This window comes from Diachasma alloeum, unplaced genomic scaffold (assembly GCF_001412515.2).
Source record: "Diachasma alloeum isolate Michigan unplaced genomic scaffold, Dall2.0 Dall_scaffold_00773, whole genome shotgun sequence".
In the NCBI taxonomy this organism is placed as follows: Eukaryota; Metazoa; Arthropoda; class Insecta; order Hymenoptera; family Braconidae; genus Diachasma; species Diachasma alloeum.
The window spans coordinates 224,440-241,708 of NW_021680903.1; the positions used below are offsets into that span (position 1 = coordinate 224,440).

Genomic DNA, 17,269 nt, shown 5'->3' on the forward strand with positions numbered 1-17,269 from the left:
GAAATTTTCATGGCCTATACCTCCACCAGGCCACGCCGCCAGGTGCTGGCTCAGCAAGCCCTGATTGTCCTTAACTATCGGACAGATACTTTCGGGGCTGCTTTGGCTATGACTGCCCTGAGATTTGGAATAGAATTCTCGCCTGCTTCAGGGATTTGGCCTTGCCTGCATCCTTTAAGTGCCAACTGAGGAGCTGGATGCTTGAACGCGAAGCGTTGGCATCTTCTTCATCTTAATTTTCTTCATCTTCATCATCGTTTCCACCTGAGTGCTTCTTTGCTTCCTGCTGGTCTTGCTCTGCACGTGAACTCACCTTTGCCTTTGTTTTTTCATGTTTTTCTCTGTATATTTCTTTTTGCTTTTACTTTTTTTTCCTTCTGCCCGTTATGTACTTTGTTTAATTCTCTAAACAATCAACTTATATCAAATTTATCCGAATTTCATATAGAGAAATACTATGGTCATTCTAATTCCAACGATCACAAGTGAACCACTCTCGCGACCAACTAGTATTTTGTTTATTATCATCATTGTTGCTTAATTTTTCGCAACTTCGTGTATACTGTATATCGAATAATTATGTACATTGTGCTATGGTCTCAAATATCATAGAATAATCACTGCTATTGGAGTGAACGATAAGTTTAATTTTTACAACGAATCGGACGATTATTGTCAGAGGAAATGAGAATCAATCCTATCAATGTCCTCCAGTTACTGCTGGCAACATTTCAGGGATGAACATCCCTGAATCACCAATAAATAATGAAGAAATTCAATTGAAAAATAGCATCGAGGAAATTTCATTGAACGCGATGAATGAGTATTCTGGCGTCGAAGTAGTAGAAGAAGATTCTTTGAACTTGGAGGAACCACACAAAGACTGGGATATAGAGATTGTAGAGGATAAAGAATATGGAGATGCCCTACATAAGCCGACAATAGCCCCTGATACTTATATAAAAGATAACAAAAATTTATCGTATGAATACAAGACCAGAGCTGTTGCTTACTGGCGCAGTGGCAAAAAAAAGTATTTACGCCTAGAATCTATCAAGCAGACATGGAACAAAGTGAATTCCCTGTGACAATTCAGACGGTGGGCACATACGATAAATCAAGGTGATGGCTATAAGGGTAAGGTTGAACAGATTTGTAAGCATACATTACAAAATTTCAAATGTGCTCTTGATGCTGGCATGATCATCCATGATTGTGACTTACGACGATGGGAATTTCAAGCTCAAAAAGATATAGCCTCTGAAGATTTTCGCTTCAAAGCATCCGAAAAGTGGATACGAGCATTCAAAAAAGCGCATCGCATCGTCTCATGAAAAACCAATAAGATGATAATTTTTAGAGGAAAAATCAAAACAATTTGTTCAGGGTGCGAAACAACGTATTCCAATTTACGGTTTATCAAATATATATAATTCTGATCAAAGTGGATTACAATTCGAGATGCATTTAGGGAGAACTGTAGCTGAAGAAGATGAGAAACAAGTACAATGTGTGGTGCCATCATTAACGCTCACAACACATAGCTACACTATACAACCGACGATATCCGCCGAAGGGAAACTCCTCTCTCCACGCTTTTTGGTGTTAAAAGAACCAAGGGGCTTTGTTGACAGCAACTGAATCCTTTCATCTTTTATATTGGCGTATGAGTTATGACGAATTTGCGGAAGTAAAGAGGAAAGGAAAGAAAGAGACAGAAGCAAGAGTGAAACGATCAGGTCATTATCTTCATTGCTGGTTATGAATGAACTTGAACATGAATAAAAGCATATTTAGAGGGTATTGTCCGGGCCCGTGGAATGATTCATTTAGATTGCCCGGGGGGTGGTTCACCCCTCGTTTAAATACTGTCTCCTAGAAGCACAAAATCCGTATGAGCTGTTTTTTCTCTTCTGTTTGCCACTGAAATCATGGGACTATCGGCAGGGATTTTTTTGTTACAGGGATTTTCTTGGTTTTTCTTGTTACATAATTCATACTTCAACCCCTACAATTCCCTTATAATTCATCCCTTCTGAACAAGACTAATGAATTCCTTAATAAATGACTCCGAATAGTTAACCAATGATGAATTCATGAAATTTCGAGGGTGGTTCACCTTCAGCACCTCTTTTTTTGAAAAAAAAAAAAATACAAGCGAGCGAATAGACAGATAGACGGGTTTACAGACAGACATATTAACAGATAGATGGACGGATAGACAGGCATTGTATCCATTGGCATTGATTGAAATTGAATTTATATCTTAGTTTTTATCATTTTGACATTTGTCACAAATCGGACGTCCCACGATGGTTGAAAAAAAGACTCTTAATCAGGAATGATATATTGACAAGGAATGATATATTGAGAAGATTGTCTGAATTTAACTTTAACGGAGTTCGAAAATGAAGGCAAAAAAAATCGTCGTTTCGATCCATATAATAATTCGCAAAAATTTTGTATTTTCAGAAAATAATAATTCTAAAAATTTTTTTGTATACCATGATTTGAAATAGTACAATCATAGCTCAAAATATTTGTATTAATACCATACCGTCGGAATTGGCAGACCATTAGCATAGCTATATGTGTTGGCTTTTGGGGGGCCTAATACCGAACTATCGCACTTCACACAAGCCCGCGGCCCACTCTATCGTCCTCCCTCGTATTTCATCTTTTTTTAACCGGGTGTCCATTGTAGAGAACTCGTTGGAGCATCTGACAGAATCATTGATTCGTTATTATTTCGAAAATTGAATGAACCGTCACAATTCCAATCTCTCCCGTTGTAAAATAATACATTATTGGTACAATGTAACCAATTTTGGAAATTCCTGTTATTCATTCAAATTTCCAAATAATTCCGAAATTGGAGTTCCATTGGACTCCTCAAAACTTTCTGCACAATGGATACCCTATCGCGAATGATGTGCTCGCCCTATATAACAATGCACAAAAGATTTTGAATTCATAGAATGATATATTGAGAGGATTATTTAGATTTCCCTTTGACCGAGTTCGAAAATGCAGGTATAGCAATAATCGTCGTTTCGATTTATATAATAATTTGCAGGAATTTTTTATTCTCAGAAAATATAAATCCCAGAAATTTTTTTTGGATACCGTGATTTAAAATGATTGACTCATAGCTCAAAATATTTGTATCAATACCATACTGTCGGAATTGGCAGACCATTAACATAGCTATATTTGTTGGCTTTTGGTGGGCCTAATATCGAATTATCGCACCTCATACAAACTCGCGGCACACACTATCGTCCTCCCTCGTATTTCATCGTTCTTCAACCGGTTATCCATTGTCTAGAACTCGTTGAAGCATCTAATGAAGCCATTGATTCGTTATTACTTCGAAAATTGAATTAACCATCACAGTTCCAATCACTCCCATTGTCAAATAACACATTGGTACAATGTAACCAAATTTGGAATTCCTGTTATTCATTCAGATTTCCAAATAATTCCAAAATGGAAGTTCCATTGGACTCATCAAAACTTTTTGCACAATGGATGCCTTATTGTGAATGATGTAATGACCATCATTTGTTCTTTATAGCAATAACTAAGTTGCATAATTGGCATGGCCCATAACCACGGAAGGGTCCAATTGCATGTAATATGATGACCAGGGACCGGAAAAGGGCTCAACTAAAATTGGAAGGGGACTCGTAGCTAAAACAAAAGCCAGTGTGCAATTGGATCATAACCAAATTGTGATATTTTTCAATTTTCGAATGGAATATTGTGTTTATCGGTTAGAATGAAGGAAAATGAGTATATAATTGCAGAAATGTAAGGATATAGACGAAAAGAATGGAGTTGGTGAGTGAATAGTGATTTATTATAGGCTGATAGCCCGAAATGGTGGACATAAAGTGCATAGTTGGCAAGTAGACAACCAATTACGGGGCGCGTTCAGGCGACGAAATTTCGAATTAAATTGAGCTGCTCACCGCCTGTCTAACCCTCCTTTCGAAAAACAAATTTTAGTTTTTAATATCCTCTTGTTTGTTTACCTCAATTGTTCTCGCCCACAATAAACATGAATAACATTGCAATCATTTTTTTGCTAGTCTTTCCATTGATTTTTTTTAGAAAATGGCAAATGTCCGTGGAAACTTTATTATTAATGAACCGACAAAACTCAGTATGGGGGGTTTTTCATCCGAAAAACCATAAATAGGTATCATAGTCGTGCACAACCAGTACGCCACAAGTGCAGAATTTATGCACAATTAACGGGCCACAAGTGCACTACTCGTACACACTTTATGCACCCAAGTGCACTTCTTATGCGTAATTAGTGCGGAACACATACACTAATGATGGGTAATTGATGCACCACAAGTGCACCATTCGTGCGCAATTGGTGTGCTACAGGTGCACTACTCGTGTGGAATTGCTGCGCCACAAGTCCACTATTCGTACGCAATTGGTGCGCCACAAGTGCGCTATTCATGCGCAATTGTGTGAAATAGGTGCACTAGTCGTGTACAATTGGTGCACCACAAGGCCACTACTCGTGCGCCATTGGTGCGAAACAGATGCACAACTCATGCGCAGTTGGTACGCCACAGGTGCGCTACTAGTCCGCCACAGGGACACTACTGGTACGCAACTGGCATGAAACATGTACCATACTTGTGCGCCATAGGTGCACAATTATGTATGACTAGTGCACTTTTGGCCCGCTAAGTATGCATGAGTTCTGCACCTGTGGTGTACTGGTTGGGCACGACTGCGACATCTATTCACGGTTTTTCGGATGAAAAACCCTCCGTACTGGGTTTTGTAGGTTCATTAATAACAAAGTTTCTACGGACATTTTCCTTTTCCTTGTGAGGTTCGGGAAAAAATTTAGAATGAAAAATAGAATTATTTTTAATTGAAATTTTAAATATATTGGACGCTAGTCGATGGATTATTTTTCGAGAGTGCATCGACTCTTCTCGATATAGATATTTCAACAATGTTAACAGAATTACAATGGCTGGTAGATCAGGTATCAGAGTAGACTCTACTTGTTACGAGGGGGAGGGAGGACGATACTCCCAGCCTGCAAATTTTACCTTCCACACTCACACAAATGAGAACACACAATTTAACAAGAACAATCAAATATAATTTCACACAACGAAAAATTATGAAATTTACTGGAAAGTTGAATAAGGGTTATAATTCCTCATTATTCTCAAAATTATGACGAAATATCCATAATATAGATGGGTATCCAATTGAGGGTCAATACGTGACGTCAAAATACAATGAATTCAATTTATCACATTTTAATTTCACACAAAAATTAATCAGAACTAATGAACTTCAATATTGTACTCAAATTTACCAAAAGTAGTCATCAAAAATCGAAAAAATATAAGAGGAGCTGATCACAACTGCCTCAACTCAAGAAAATAAAATGAAAAATTTGAAAAGACGCCGTCTTGGACGCTTTCTCAAGAGTAGCTAAGACAAATGCTACACTTTTACAATTTCACTTAAAGTTAATAACAATTCGGCTCTGCCCACCTGTCAATTAGTAAGAAATCACCTGCCCCAGGATAGACAGCAACCTCCATAATCCAAAATACTAAATTTAACTCAAAGTAAACGAAATATCTGACGGACAGTACTATTTTGCGACTACATCTCGCGCTGGCTAGGAGGCGATTCTCTTTAAGCTTGGGTCGGTTCAACCGATAAGCCTGCTTGATCTTGTTTCGGGGGAGGGACCTCCCCCCAATTTCATAAGATACGAAATTTTATTGGATATCGAAGTTCTAACAAACGTATTTGACTCTAGAATGTTCTACATGACTAATTTACGTGAAAATTATTTCTCAAAAATCGTAAATGAATATTAATTGATATTTTCAGTAATTTAAAATTATTCCCAAATTAGATTTTATGGATTGTTGATGAGTAGATAATTTTATCGTCGCTCGGATATCCCCCACTGACTTCCTGCAGGTTCTGCTCGTCAGATGAAGTGGAGTTTCATACTTCGGTCGATCCTTACGTCAGGGTACTCTGGGCCGTTGTCACTCGGTGGTTGATGGCAATAGATCCTCGGTTGAAGACACCTTCTGCTCCCATTTGAAAAGCATGTGCCTCGTAGAGGGATGCCATCATCCCATCCTCCTTCCTGATAGCCTGAACGGGGTGGTCTGGATGTTGTTTGGTCCCAAGATATTTTTCTCAGGACCTACTCCTCTTGACTCAACCCGGTTTCGTGGAGTTATGACCGTCGGAGATGATAAATGGTATTAGAATTGGGAAAGATTTGGAGTATTTCCTTTCCCGATTCTCATAGATGAGAGAAGCCTCCTAGAGGTTAATTTTTCACAATTTTGCCTTAGAAGAAGGTCGTGATTTTCATATAAAAATTAAAATAAACAAATTTTACAAATAAAAAATAAATTACGGGTTGACGACCCGTGTCGTCACATCCTCATGGAAACAATGAAAAGACTTGAAACAGAAATTATACGAATTTTATTCATTTTTCTTGTGGGCGAGCAAAATTGAGGTCGACAAACAAGAGGGTATCAAAAATCGACATTTGCTTGGCGAAAGGAGGGATAGACAGACGTGAGCAATTTAATCCAATTCGAAATTTTGTTGCCTGAGCGCGCCACTTCTTGATACTATATGGGTATCGACATGAAATTGACAGCACAGCAGTTTCACTCAACTTCTCTCCCTCAAGTTTCGACAGCTCTAAGGCGCTGTTGTTAAACCTCGGTCAATCCCTACCACTCACTATTACGCGCCATAACCCGGCCTCCTCATTTGCCTGCGTTAAGTGTTCATTATTCAAAACTAGTTAAATGATCTTTTTTTTATATTTTTCTGGCATTCAGGGGGGGGTTTCTGATCCTGTGGCCGGCAGATATTCCTTTAATATAAAGGAAAGCATCAAGAATCTCGAATGAGAAGTCGAATGAGAACTCGAATTGAAAAAAGTCGAACTCGAACGTGCGGTTCGATTATGATGAATTAACAAACACAAACAGAACTGCAGCGTGGTTCGAACACTTCAATAATCTGTCGCATGACATTATTTATAGTGATGATTTTTTTCTTGAAAACGAGATTTTTTAATGGAATCTTGAATGACAACTCGAATTGAAAAGAGTCGAATGGATTGTCTGAAAGTCGAACTCGAACGGGCGATTCGCTCATGACTAGAGTGTGGTTCGTGGCAGTTCGTGGAGACCGCATCACTGAGCACGTGTTTTGTTTTTCTTTTCTCAAACCTGTTGTTACTTTCGTCTCTTAGAAACAACAACTGTTTTCCGTGTTAAAATTCGTATTTAACAAAAAGAGTACGTTCAGAATGGACCGAGATAATGTTGTGAATTTTTTCACCTTGATTTCAAATCGGGAAGTGGATTACTTGGAAGTTGGCTACAACATCACGTAAGTATTATTATCTTTTCCAATGATAAATGAGAATAAATATTAATATATAATTTTTTCTCCATCCAATTTTCATATACTGTGACAAAAATCGAATTTTAGAGGTTAAATACGAAAATGTGACGCGATGAGAATTTTAGAGGTTAAACATTACGGGGTCGGAATCTTTTCTTCATAGAGTGACGTTTTTGTTCAATCATTTCCCAAAAAAAGGAAAAAATTTAGAGAACATTTATATTAAGTCGGGGAATAAGAATAGATGAACATGTTTTTTTTTACAGTCCAATTCTAGGAGTCATCAGTGGGAGGGAGAGGGATGGACTCACTGATGTCCCCTGGAACCAAGCTCCTGTCTAACTCATTCTTACGAATCTCGCTGGGAGATCGCTCAGAATGGTTTTTTGGGGAGGCTACGATGACGCATTCCTCCAGAATGCCATCGGGCAGGTATTCATTGCATTTTTTTTAAATTTCATTAAAAAAATGTTCAGTCAAAAATATTTCATTCGGTAAATCAAATGAAAAATTTTTTTTTTCTTTACAACTCTTTCTATTGAGATTTTTATTGCAAAATTCCTCAGCCCAAATTTCCAGATTTTTCTTCATCATTCCAATGAGAGATAATAAAGATTCAGATTCAGATTCAGATTCAGAGAAAAGGAAAGAATCTAGAAGAAAAAATATTTAAAAAAATTGAAAATTAATGTCAAGGAATTTCTACAGAGAATATTTCACTTGCATATTTTTCCATTCATGGAAGAATTTAATTGAAAAATGTAGTTCATTAGAAAATTTTAGTGGATTTCTCTCGAACATATATTGAACAGTCTATTAATTTTCCGCCAAGTCGATTGAAATGTTCCGTAGCTTTTCTNGTGAACTACCCTCTTGGGACTAAAATATTTCGTATTAAAAATGGGAGAAATCGGATGAATAGTTTAGGAGATATTCAACTTTGTATCTAAACCTATNAAAGGAAAGAATCTAGAAGAAAAAATATTTAAAAAAATTGAAAATTAATGTCAAGGAATTTCTACAGAGAATATTTCACTTGCATATTTTTCCATTCATGGAAGAATTTAATTGAAAAATGTAGTTCATTAGAAAATTTTAGTGGATTTCTCTCGAACATATATTGAACAGTCTATTAATTTTCCGCCAAGTCGATTGAAATGTTCCGTAGCTTTTCTTCCTTCTTTTTTTCATGAGAAAAAAAGTTCGATAGAAAATTTCTTATACAGTAAATTTAAAAAAAAGATTTAATTGCATCATACAACTTATTCTATTGAGAAATATTTNATATACCCGTCTATAGAAAGTTTCCGAGATATTTCAGTTTTTCGCTTTTTTGCTCAAAACGCTTGTTAACACTCTAACTTCCGAAAAAATCAATATATTAACTTGAAATTTGGCATGAACCCTCTTGGGACTAAAATGTTTCGTATTGAGAATGGGTGAAATCGGATGAATAGTTTAGGAGATATTCAACTTTGTATCTAAACTTATTTTCTTGAATATCTCAAAAACTATCCCACCGATTTCAATTTTTTTTTCAAAATACTCGTCTTGGGGCCCCCCATCTCACTCAATCAAAATATGTATACTCGTCCATGCAAAGTTTCCGAGATATTTCAGTTCTTTCGGTTTNGAGTGTTCAATTGTACATTGCTAGAAAATTACATTGGATCTCTCTTAATTTTTTTTTAACATTCTATTAGATTCTGCTGATTCTATTGGAAAGTTAGGTAGCTTTCCTGTGCTTTTTCTCGATTAAAAAAAATATTGAATAGAGCATATTTCATAGAAGTTCAACAGANCCTCTTGGGACTAAAATGTTTCGTATTGAGAATGGGTGAAATCGGATGAATAGTTTAGGAGATATTCAACTTTGTATCTAAACTTATTTTCTTGAATATCTCAAAAACTATCCCACCGATTTCAATTTTTTTTTNAATGTAGAATACTATGATTAGACTATGACTACTTTTGTCTATTCTCTTTCAGATCTTAGCTGTAACTGGTGCTTATGTCACCATCATGGATCATCGCTTTATTCACTCGGAGGATCCACATCGACGACCAGTGAATCTCAATATTAATCCTTATCCTTATATATAAAGAAGAGCATCGAGAATCTCGAATGAGCACTCGAACAGCACTCGAATGAGAATCGATTGTAAAAAAAGTCGAACTCGAAACTCGAACATGAGAACAAGCTTCGATAAGATCATCAACAGATGACATTGCTCGGGAAATGGGNACTCAATCAAAATATGTATACTCGTCCATGCAAAGTTTCCGAGATATTTCAGTTCTTTCGGTTTTTTGCTCAAAATGCTTGTTAACACTCTAACTTTCGAAAAAATCAATATATTAACTTGAAATTNACATTGCTCGGGAAATGGGCGCGAATTTCAAAAAATATTTCTTATCGGAAATAGAATACAAGTACATTATCTTATAGCTAGGTAAATTGATGTATATGTTGTGTATTATAAATATGAAAGGGAGCCCCTTCATCTCAACTGAGATAGTAATGCAAGGGGGGGGGAGAATGCATAAATTTCAGGGCGAAAAATTTGTTTTCACCTAATTTTTTTTTTGATCCGTTGAATACTAATATGGAGGTTCCCAAGTCAAACTCCTGTGAGATTTTTTGTTGTTAACGAATTATTAATAAACAATTGGAAAGNACAAAAACTATCCGACCGATTTTTTTTTCTAAATACTCATCTCGATGTCCTCTATCTCAATCAATCAAAATACGTGTACCCGTTCGTACAAAGTTTCTGCAGGTTTATTGACTAACGATANGAATGCATAAATTTCAGGGCGAAAAATTTGTTTTCACCTAATTTTTTTTTTGATCCGTTGAATACTAATATGGAGGTTCCCAAGTCAAACTCCTGTGAGATTTTTTGTTGTTAACGAATTATTAATAAACAATTGGAAAGCCAACTTTTCCGATGAGAATTTTTTTTCCGTAGAACACACCTGATTTCAACGGGGGTAAGTCTTCAAACATTTGTCCGTATTTACAGCGATTTTACCAATAAAATTTCATGAACAAATGATTTTTAAAGTATGTTTGCTTCCGANAAAAGTTCTTGAGAGTGACAGAAAAGTTGATGAAATCAACCACTGACGACAAGAAAAGTCATGAAANCCAATAAAATTTCATGAACAAATGATTTTTAAAGTATGTTTGCTTCCGAATGGAAGCATTGAAATCGTTCGATTTTTCAAATCGCAAATTTTGCTTGGAAACGATGCAGAATGGTCTGAAATGTAAAAATACGAAGTTTGACCACCCCGTGTGTATGTGCGGGTGTCCACCTGGTGGTCAACTTTTTGAAAATTGGAGGAATAAAGGGCTAAAATGATTCCAAATAATCTGAAATTTTTTCAGCTTATAGGTATTACTAAGGACTAACTGTGTGCTAAGTTTCAGCTCAATCGGTCCAGCCCTTTTTGAGAAATGACCATTCGTTTGTAAATNGGCCAGACATAGTCACGAAATTCTGGACTAATAAAATGTTCTGATCTTCAGTTCTCCTTGACGGATTCCTTCATGAGGACAGCGTTGTGGATGTACATCAACTGTGGATTTGTTCATCTATATTATTAGAGTGTTTTTTCAGCGTGAAATTTTGAATTTTTATGAATTGCTTCCGAACGGAAGCATTGGAATCGTTCGATTTTTCGAATCGCTAATTTTGCTTGGAAATGATGTAGAATGGACCGACACGTAAAAAATACTAAGTTTGACCACCATGTGTATGTGTGCGGGTGTCCACTAGGTGGTCAACTTTTAGAAAATTGAAGGAATAGAGAACTAAACTAATTCCAAAAAATCTGAAATTTTGTCAGATGATAGGTATCAATGAGGACTAACTCTGTGCTAAAGTTCAGCTCAATCGGTCCAGCCGTTTGTGAGAAATCGCCATTTGTTTGTAAATCGTTTTTCGAAAATATTTCAACAATTATACAACCAATTTCAATTTTTATCCCCTCAAAATGTCCTATATCTCAACCAATCAAAATATACATATATATATATACTAATCCGACTCCCGGGAGAACCAAAACAGATTTCAAAATTCTCATTTGGAAAGAAGATGAGGAAAGAATGTACCAATTCATGTGATTTTTTTCAATTTTTTAAAATGAATTTCCAAGTTTGCGCGAAGTGATTCAATTTCTTATGGGATATAACATGTCTTGAACAGGTCAAATGTGAAAATATTTTTTTTCAAGACTGAATCACTCACCTTGGTGGAACTAACTCCGTAGACTTTCTGGTAGAAGGGAAGAGAACAATACAATTTTTTTTCTCAACGAAATAACAATTTGTTTTCAAGATAAAAATTCGGATTTTCCCTCAATTGCGTGATTTTCAGACGTGTCTACAACGCTTGCTGAGCTCCGTCCACTCGTGTCGTTTGGATCGAATGGTCGATAAACTATCTGGCTATCATTTTGAAGGGAAAAAATTTTTTTCGACATTGTCAATGTAGAGAAAAAGACGAAATAAGATTGACAAATTTTTGTGTAGAGACAGGTGCCCACCTTGTCCGGTACTTTTACGATGGCCATATACAGTGAAACTGAACCTAGAAAAAAAAATGACCTGCCGTGCGGACCTTTTCTGTGAAGGGACCGACCTTCGATGATCGAAACCATGTGTTGATGTCTTAAAAATGAAAAATACATAATTGTTTATATTTTTTTTTCGAAAATTACCTCATTTAATCGACTAGTTTATACAAATATCAACGAAATTCGAATGATAACAATAGCTCTATTCTAACTATTTTTACAATTTTCATTGTACATCGTTGATTTTAAATTGTTTTTTCGCAAATATCTCGAAACATATTCAACCGGTTTCAGTTATTTATTTTTCAAAATATTCGTCTCGACGTTTTCTATATCAATTGATTCAAATATGCATACCCGTTCATACAGTTCCCGAGATATTTCCATTTTTCGGTATTAAGCATGGAGTTTCCTCTTATTACTAATATATAATACATAATATAATAATATCATATAATACAATACAGCATAATATACTATTTCGCATTGCAGATAGGCTGCACCAGATGGTTTTTTTCTTGAATGAACCTCGCTTGTTAAGCGCTACAATATACGTGAAAGTTGAAGTTGAAAGTTAAATTTCGGTATGGTTAAGTTACATTTTTCTCCAAATTTTGGTTCGATCTTTTAATAGCTAATGAGATAAAGTAATTCACCTAAATTTTTTTTTTTGAGTATTCACAAATCTTTATATAGTCATTTATTGTTAAATTAGGACGATTTGAAATGGAAAAGGATATGCGAGGAAGAAAAAACTCCATTCTGATGAAACCATTTGGAAGCTCGCCATCAATATATTGATGGCAAAAGAAACATTAAGACATCACTCAGTGACATGCGCGCTGTCACATATTTGCTGCCTCCCGCTTGGTTAAATAATTTTCTAATGAAAACTTTAAGGTTTCCCTCGTGCAATCCGGTGTCAACTTCCTCAATTTCTTCACTATGAGCATCACATCTTGTGTACTTTCTTCATTCTTCGTGAGCAAACCATTATATTCAGTGATCAGAGCCACACTTCTTTCGGCTAGATCATTCGTCACGAGAAGTGATTTCACAATTTTTGAAGCTTTAACATATTCTTCGCTTTCTCCCCACATTATCGGATCGATATCCAAGAAATTAGATTCAATATTTAAAATTTTGAAGAACTGAATGGTGTTCTGTGTTACGAATTGATCTAAACTTGACTCTTGGATGAAGTTTTGATCCTTCATGTCTGATTTTCGCTTTTTTCTATCGTTTTTAAGGGCAGGTCGAGATTTGATCGCTTCACACATTCTTCTCTTACAGTCTAAATCCAAAGAGTCATCAAAAAAGGCGAAAGCGATCAATTCTTCTGATAAATACCAGAGATGGTTCACAAATTTTCCAAACACAGCGTTGTACATTTTTGGAGATGCAGAGTTGTTTTCAGCTGCCAATTTTTTCAATAATTCTAGGTCATTTTTCGGTGCTTCAACTGCATTTGGGGCTGTGAACCAACTCTTCTGGTAGAAACGAACAATAAAAATACAAATACTCTTCAAACCTGATATTTCATACGCTTTCATGGAAAATTGATCTCTATACAAAAAAATTTTAAGTGAGTAAATTGCTTTCGCCATCCACCTAGCATGATGAATGGGGCCTAGAGCTCGAAACCGATTGCCATCTGGAAGATTCCCGCCTAGGAACATGATCACCAGCTCTACAAACTCTTGGTAGTCTTTTCGAATGCTCGCAATCTGTGAAGCAGTGAATGGAAAAGCGTTCAGCCTGTCATTTACAATCATTAAGAAAGCAAGTATGAAACAAATCAATAGAAAAGCCTAGCGAATCCGCTAGATAATTCTATTGGATCCCTATAAAATTTTCTATCAGATTTTGGCCGTTTCTATTCACGTGTTCAATAGAAAATATTCTATAGAAAAGGCCAAGAGAATTATATTTTTCTATTGAACTTATTGTATTGAAATATATTCTATAGAATTTTCTCGGTTAGAGTTTTTTAAGTTTTCTTCATTCTATTTTTCTTTTCTTTCCATCAAGAAAATCAAAGCAAGAAGAACTTAGAAAAGCTGAACTGAAGAAATTCTATAAAAAATATCTCAATAGAATAACTTGTCCAGAAAAATCGAATTCCATAGACTTTATCTATACAATACTTTCTATTGAACAGATCCAAAGAAACGGCCAAAAACTTACAGAAAGGTTTATAGAAGGCCAATAGAATCTTCCAGCGAATTCGCTAGGTTTTTCTACTAATTTTTTTCGTGCGTTAGTTTTTTTTAATAATTCGTTCATAATAATAATTATTATAAATCCGGCATAGTCTACCTTCAGCTGCGAATACGCAAATGTGAGGGCATCTTTCGCATCATCCTTGACTGCGGCTTGAATTTCTTCATCTTGAACTCCTGGCGAAAATTTTCCCTTCTCCAAGTACTGCCACTGTCCTTGAAATCGTTTGAAAATACAAATATCTGGACCAGAGGTAGGGCCCATAGAGACATCAAAGGCAGCTTTCAGCAGAAGCTCAAACACGTGATGCCGACAAGCAAGATATAATAGACTTCTTCCCAATAATTTCTCCAGTAGGACACATGCACCATTTGAACTGCCAGTATTGCTAGCCGTGGTATCGAAAACCATGGCACATATAACATCAAGAAATCCCCTTTCGTCCAAACACTTGAAAATGGCATTTGCCTGCTCTTCACCAGTTCCACTCTCGAGCTTTGGAACCCCGAGTAATTCATCTCCGTCAATGCCTGATATAAGAACAGGGAGTCGTTCGATCTTCTCGTATTTGTTCCCCAGTGCTGCTAATTGCTTGCCGTCCCAATGAACCGTAGTGAAAGATCCGTTTTTTGAGTTATCTTTGATAGTATTACTCAGAGCCTTACGTTGTTTACCCCTGTTACGGCGGATTGTTTCTCGGCTCAAATAGAAATCGTCCACAGTAAAACCAACCGATATGAGAAGAGCAGCGATCACACGTGCCGCCATACGATCGCTGATTTTAGCTCGATCCAAAGCGGCCGTAAGGTCTGGAGTCATAATCAGGCGTTTTTTTGGTTTGGGGGGATCTGCATTACACTCAAAATCGCTGTCATCTTGCTCGTCATCTTCAAACTGCTTCGATAGTTCGTCAAGATCTTCCTCTTCATCCCACTGATAATTACTACAATTGGCGAGAATTCTGTTCGGTTTCACTGCAAAATTGGCGGAATTCACAATTAGTAAGAATTTACTAGGAATTTTGATAAGAAGAGTGAGAGGATAGAGAAGAAAGTTCTTCATATCGCTACGCCCCGAAGTTCGGCAGCCTGGCCGCCGCGATTGGCCCGAGCCCGGCCGATTTGTTTTTCCCCTACCTGGGTAAGCGGCTTCTAGAGTAAACCCATCAATATACTCAGTAAACGTATTCATTTCCACGCTATGTAAATTAATTCTGGAATCAGGAATTTTGGAGAACAGGGAACATTCATTTTTTTTAAATTGATGAAATTCTCCTCTCAATGCGTTATATGGATCATCAAAAAAATATTCCATGAGAAAAAAATGATTTTTATGTAGATTATTAATGTTAATAATGAGTTAAAAGTTGATCGCTCGGGTTAACGTACGAGAGACAGCGTGTGTCGCTCCTGTCGGCTGCCGCTACGAGAGTGAGGGAGAGGCATGGCGACTACATTGCTGTGACGTCACAGCCCGCTCGAGACGTCCAAAAAGTGCACTTTATAATGGATCATTTCCGATTGAAAAATGCAAATTGGAGGGTTATAAAAATTGTTGGGGAGATGGTTACAATCTCTAGATAAAGAAAAAAAATTAAATATCGTATTTTCAATTCTCCTAAATCCCTGATTCCTGGATTGGTTAATATACTCTTTAACATCCAACCGTTCTCATCTCATTAGCTTTGGGAAATTGACGAAAAGGACAAATGGCTGAAAGCGTGCAGCACAAAACTTAACACGTTTTTTTTTATTTTCAATTTTTCTCTACCTTTGACCGCATCGATTCAAGTCTGGCTAAGTCATTTTCACCGCGGAAGTGCACTTAGTGATCATCATGACTTTTCTTCTATCACTCTCAATAAAGGAAAATGAATGGAATACATTTAGTACCTTCTTCTTGAGGCTGCGATTTTTCATATCCGTGTTTAAGCGGAGGAATCCAATCTGTTGTATCGATGATTTGGTCCAAATAACCCTTTCTCCCCGGTTCTCGGTGTAGAGCCAACAGCATTTTTGCAGTTCCATTTTTCATTGCATCCACTTTTGACTGACACGCAATGTCAAACAAATCATTCAACATACACTTGAAGTCAATTTCCCTCACTTGTGCTTTAGCACACGTCATCCTACGCACAGGGCCATTCTTTAAAACCTTCCTGTATTCTTTCACTAATTTTTCCAACTCAGTAATCGCATGATAGTCTTGGATGATTGGAATTCCTGCATTTTCCCAGAACAAGATACACTTTTGAATAACACATTTTGCAGCTTTCCGAGTATTCAATTTCGGATCAGCGTGTCTCATGTAATGGAAAAAACACTCTAACACTTGTTTGTTCGATGGCAATTGATTACCCCGAATTTCTGGCCGTTCATTGCCAATTAATGGACTCTCGGTATCCGGTCGAGTTTTTGCCATTTTCACGTATTTTCTTTTTGGAAGAAATTGCACATTAAAATAAAAATAGGAAATTAACTTTGTGAAACAGACGAAAGTGTCAGGAATCCTTCGATGTTGCCTCTTTCAAAGTTGTACTCTAACTGACCATTAGTACAGCCAAGAAAATGGTTGGAAAATACTTTATTGTCAGTATAGCATAATAGTGGGAGGCAACANAGGAATCCAATCTGTTGTATCGATGATTTGGTCCAAATAACCCTTTCTCCCCGGTTCTCGGTGTAGAGCCAACAGCATTTTTGCAGTTCCATTTTTCATTGCATCCACTTTTGACTGACACGCAATGTCAAACAAATCATTCAACATACACTTGAAGTCAATTTCCCTCACTTGTGCTTTAGCACACGTCATCCTACGCACAGGGCCATTCTTTAAAACCTTCCTGTATTCTTTCACTAATTTTTCCAACTCAGTAATCGCATGATAGTCTTGGATGATTGGAATTCCTGCATTTTCCCAGAACAAGATACACTTTTGAATAACACATTTTGCAGCTTTCCGAGTATTCAATTTCGGATCAGCGTGTCTCATGTAATGGAAAAAACAC

The 17,269-nt window shown here is 36.6% G+C and overlaps 1 protein-coding gene and 1 long non-coding RNA gene across 2 annotated transcripts; one reads left to right on the top strand and one right to left on the bottom strand.

Moving 5' to 3' along the window:
- Window positions 1-7,352: 7,352 nt before the first annotated feature.
- On the top strand, window positions 7,353-9,692 carry LOC107044640. The gene is made up of 3 exons (XR_001461361.1): window positions 7,353-7,440; window positions 7,722-7,887; window positions 9,445-9,692. It is a non-coding gene; the product is annotated as an uncharacterized LOC107044640 (long non-coding RNA).
- Window positions 9,693-12,359: 2,667 nt separating this feature from the next.
- Window positions 12,360-16,415, bottom strand: LOC107044639. Its single transcript, XM_015266588.2, has 3 exons — window positions 16,155-16,415; window positions 14,359-15,236; window positions 12,360-13,766 (listed from the first exon to the last, which is right to left on the bottom strand). Exons 1-3 carry the CDS (start codon window positions 16,387-16,389, stop codon window positions 12,885-12,887), a joined length of 1,995 nt encoding a protein of 664 aa, XP_015122074.1. The 5' UTR covers window positions 16,390-16,415; the 3' UTR covers window positions 12,360-12,884.
- Between the last annotated feature and the right edge of the window lie 854 nt (window positions 16,416-17,269).

Bases quoted from the DNA above. Each gene is read 5' to 3' on its own strand.
- LOC107044639 (XM_015266588.2), bottom strand. From the start codon at position 16,389: ATGACGTGTGCTAAAGCACAAGTGAGGGAAATTGACTTCAAGTGTATG. The intron at 15,237-16,154 runs GTACTAAATGTA...CCAATTTTGCAG, and splicing joins ATCGCAGCCTCAAGAAGAAG to TGAAACCGAACAGAATTCTC. The intron at 13,767-14,358 runs GTAGACTATGCC...ACTGCTTCACAG, and splicing joins TTGCGTATTCGCAGCTGAAG to ATTGCGAGCATTCGAAAAGA.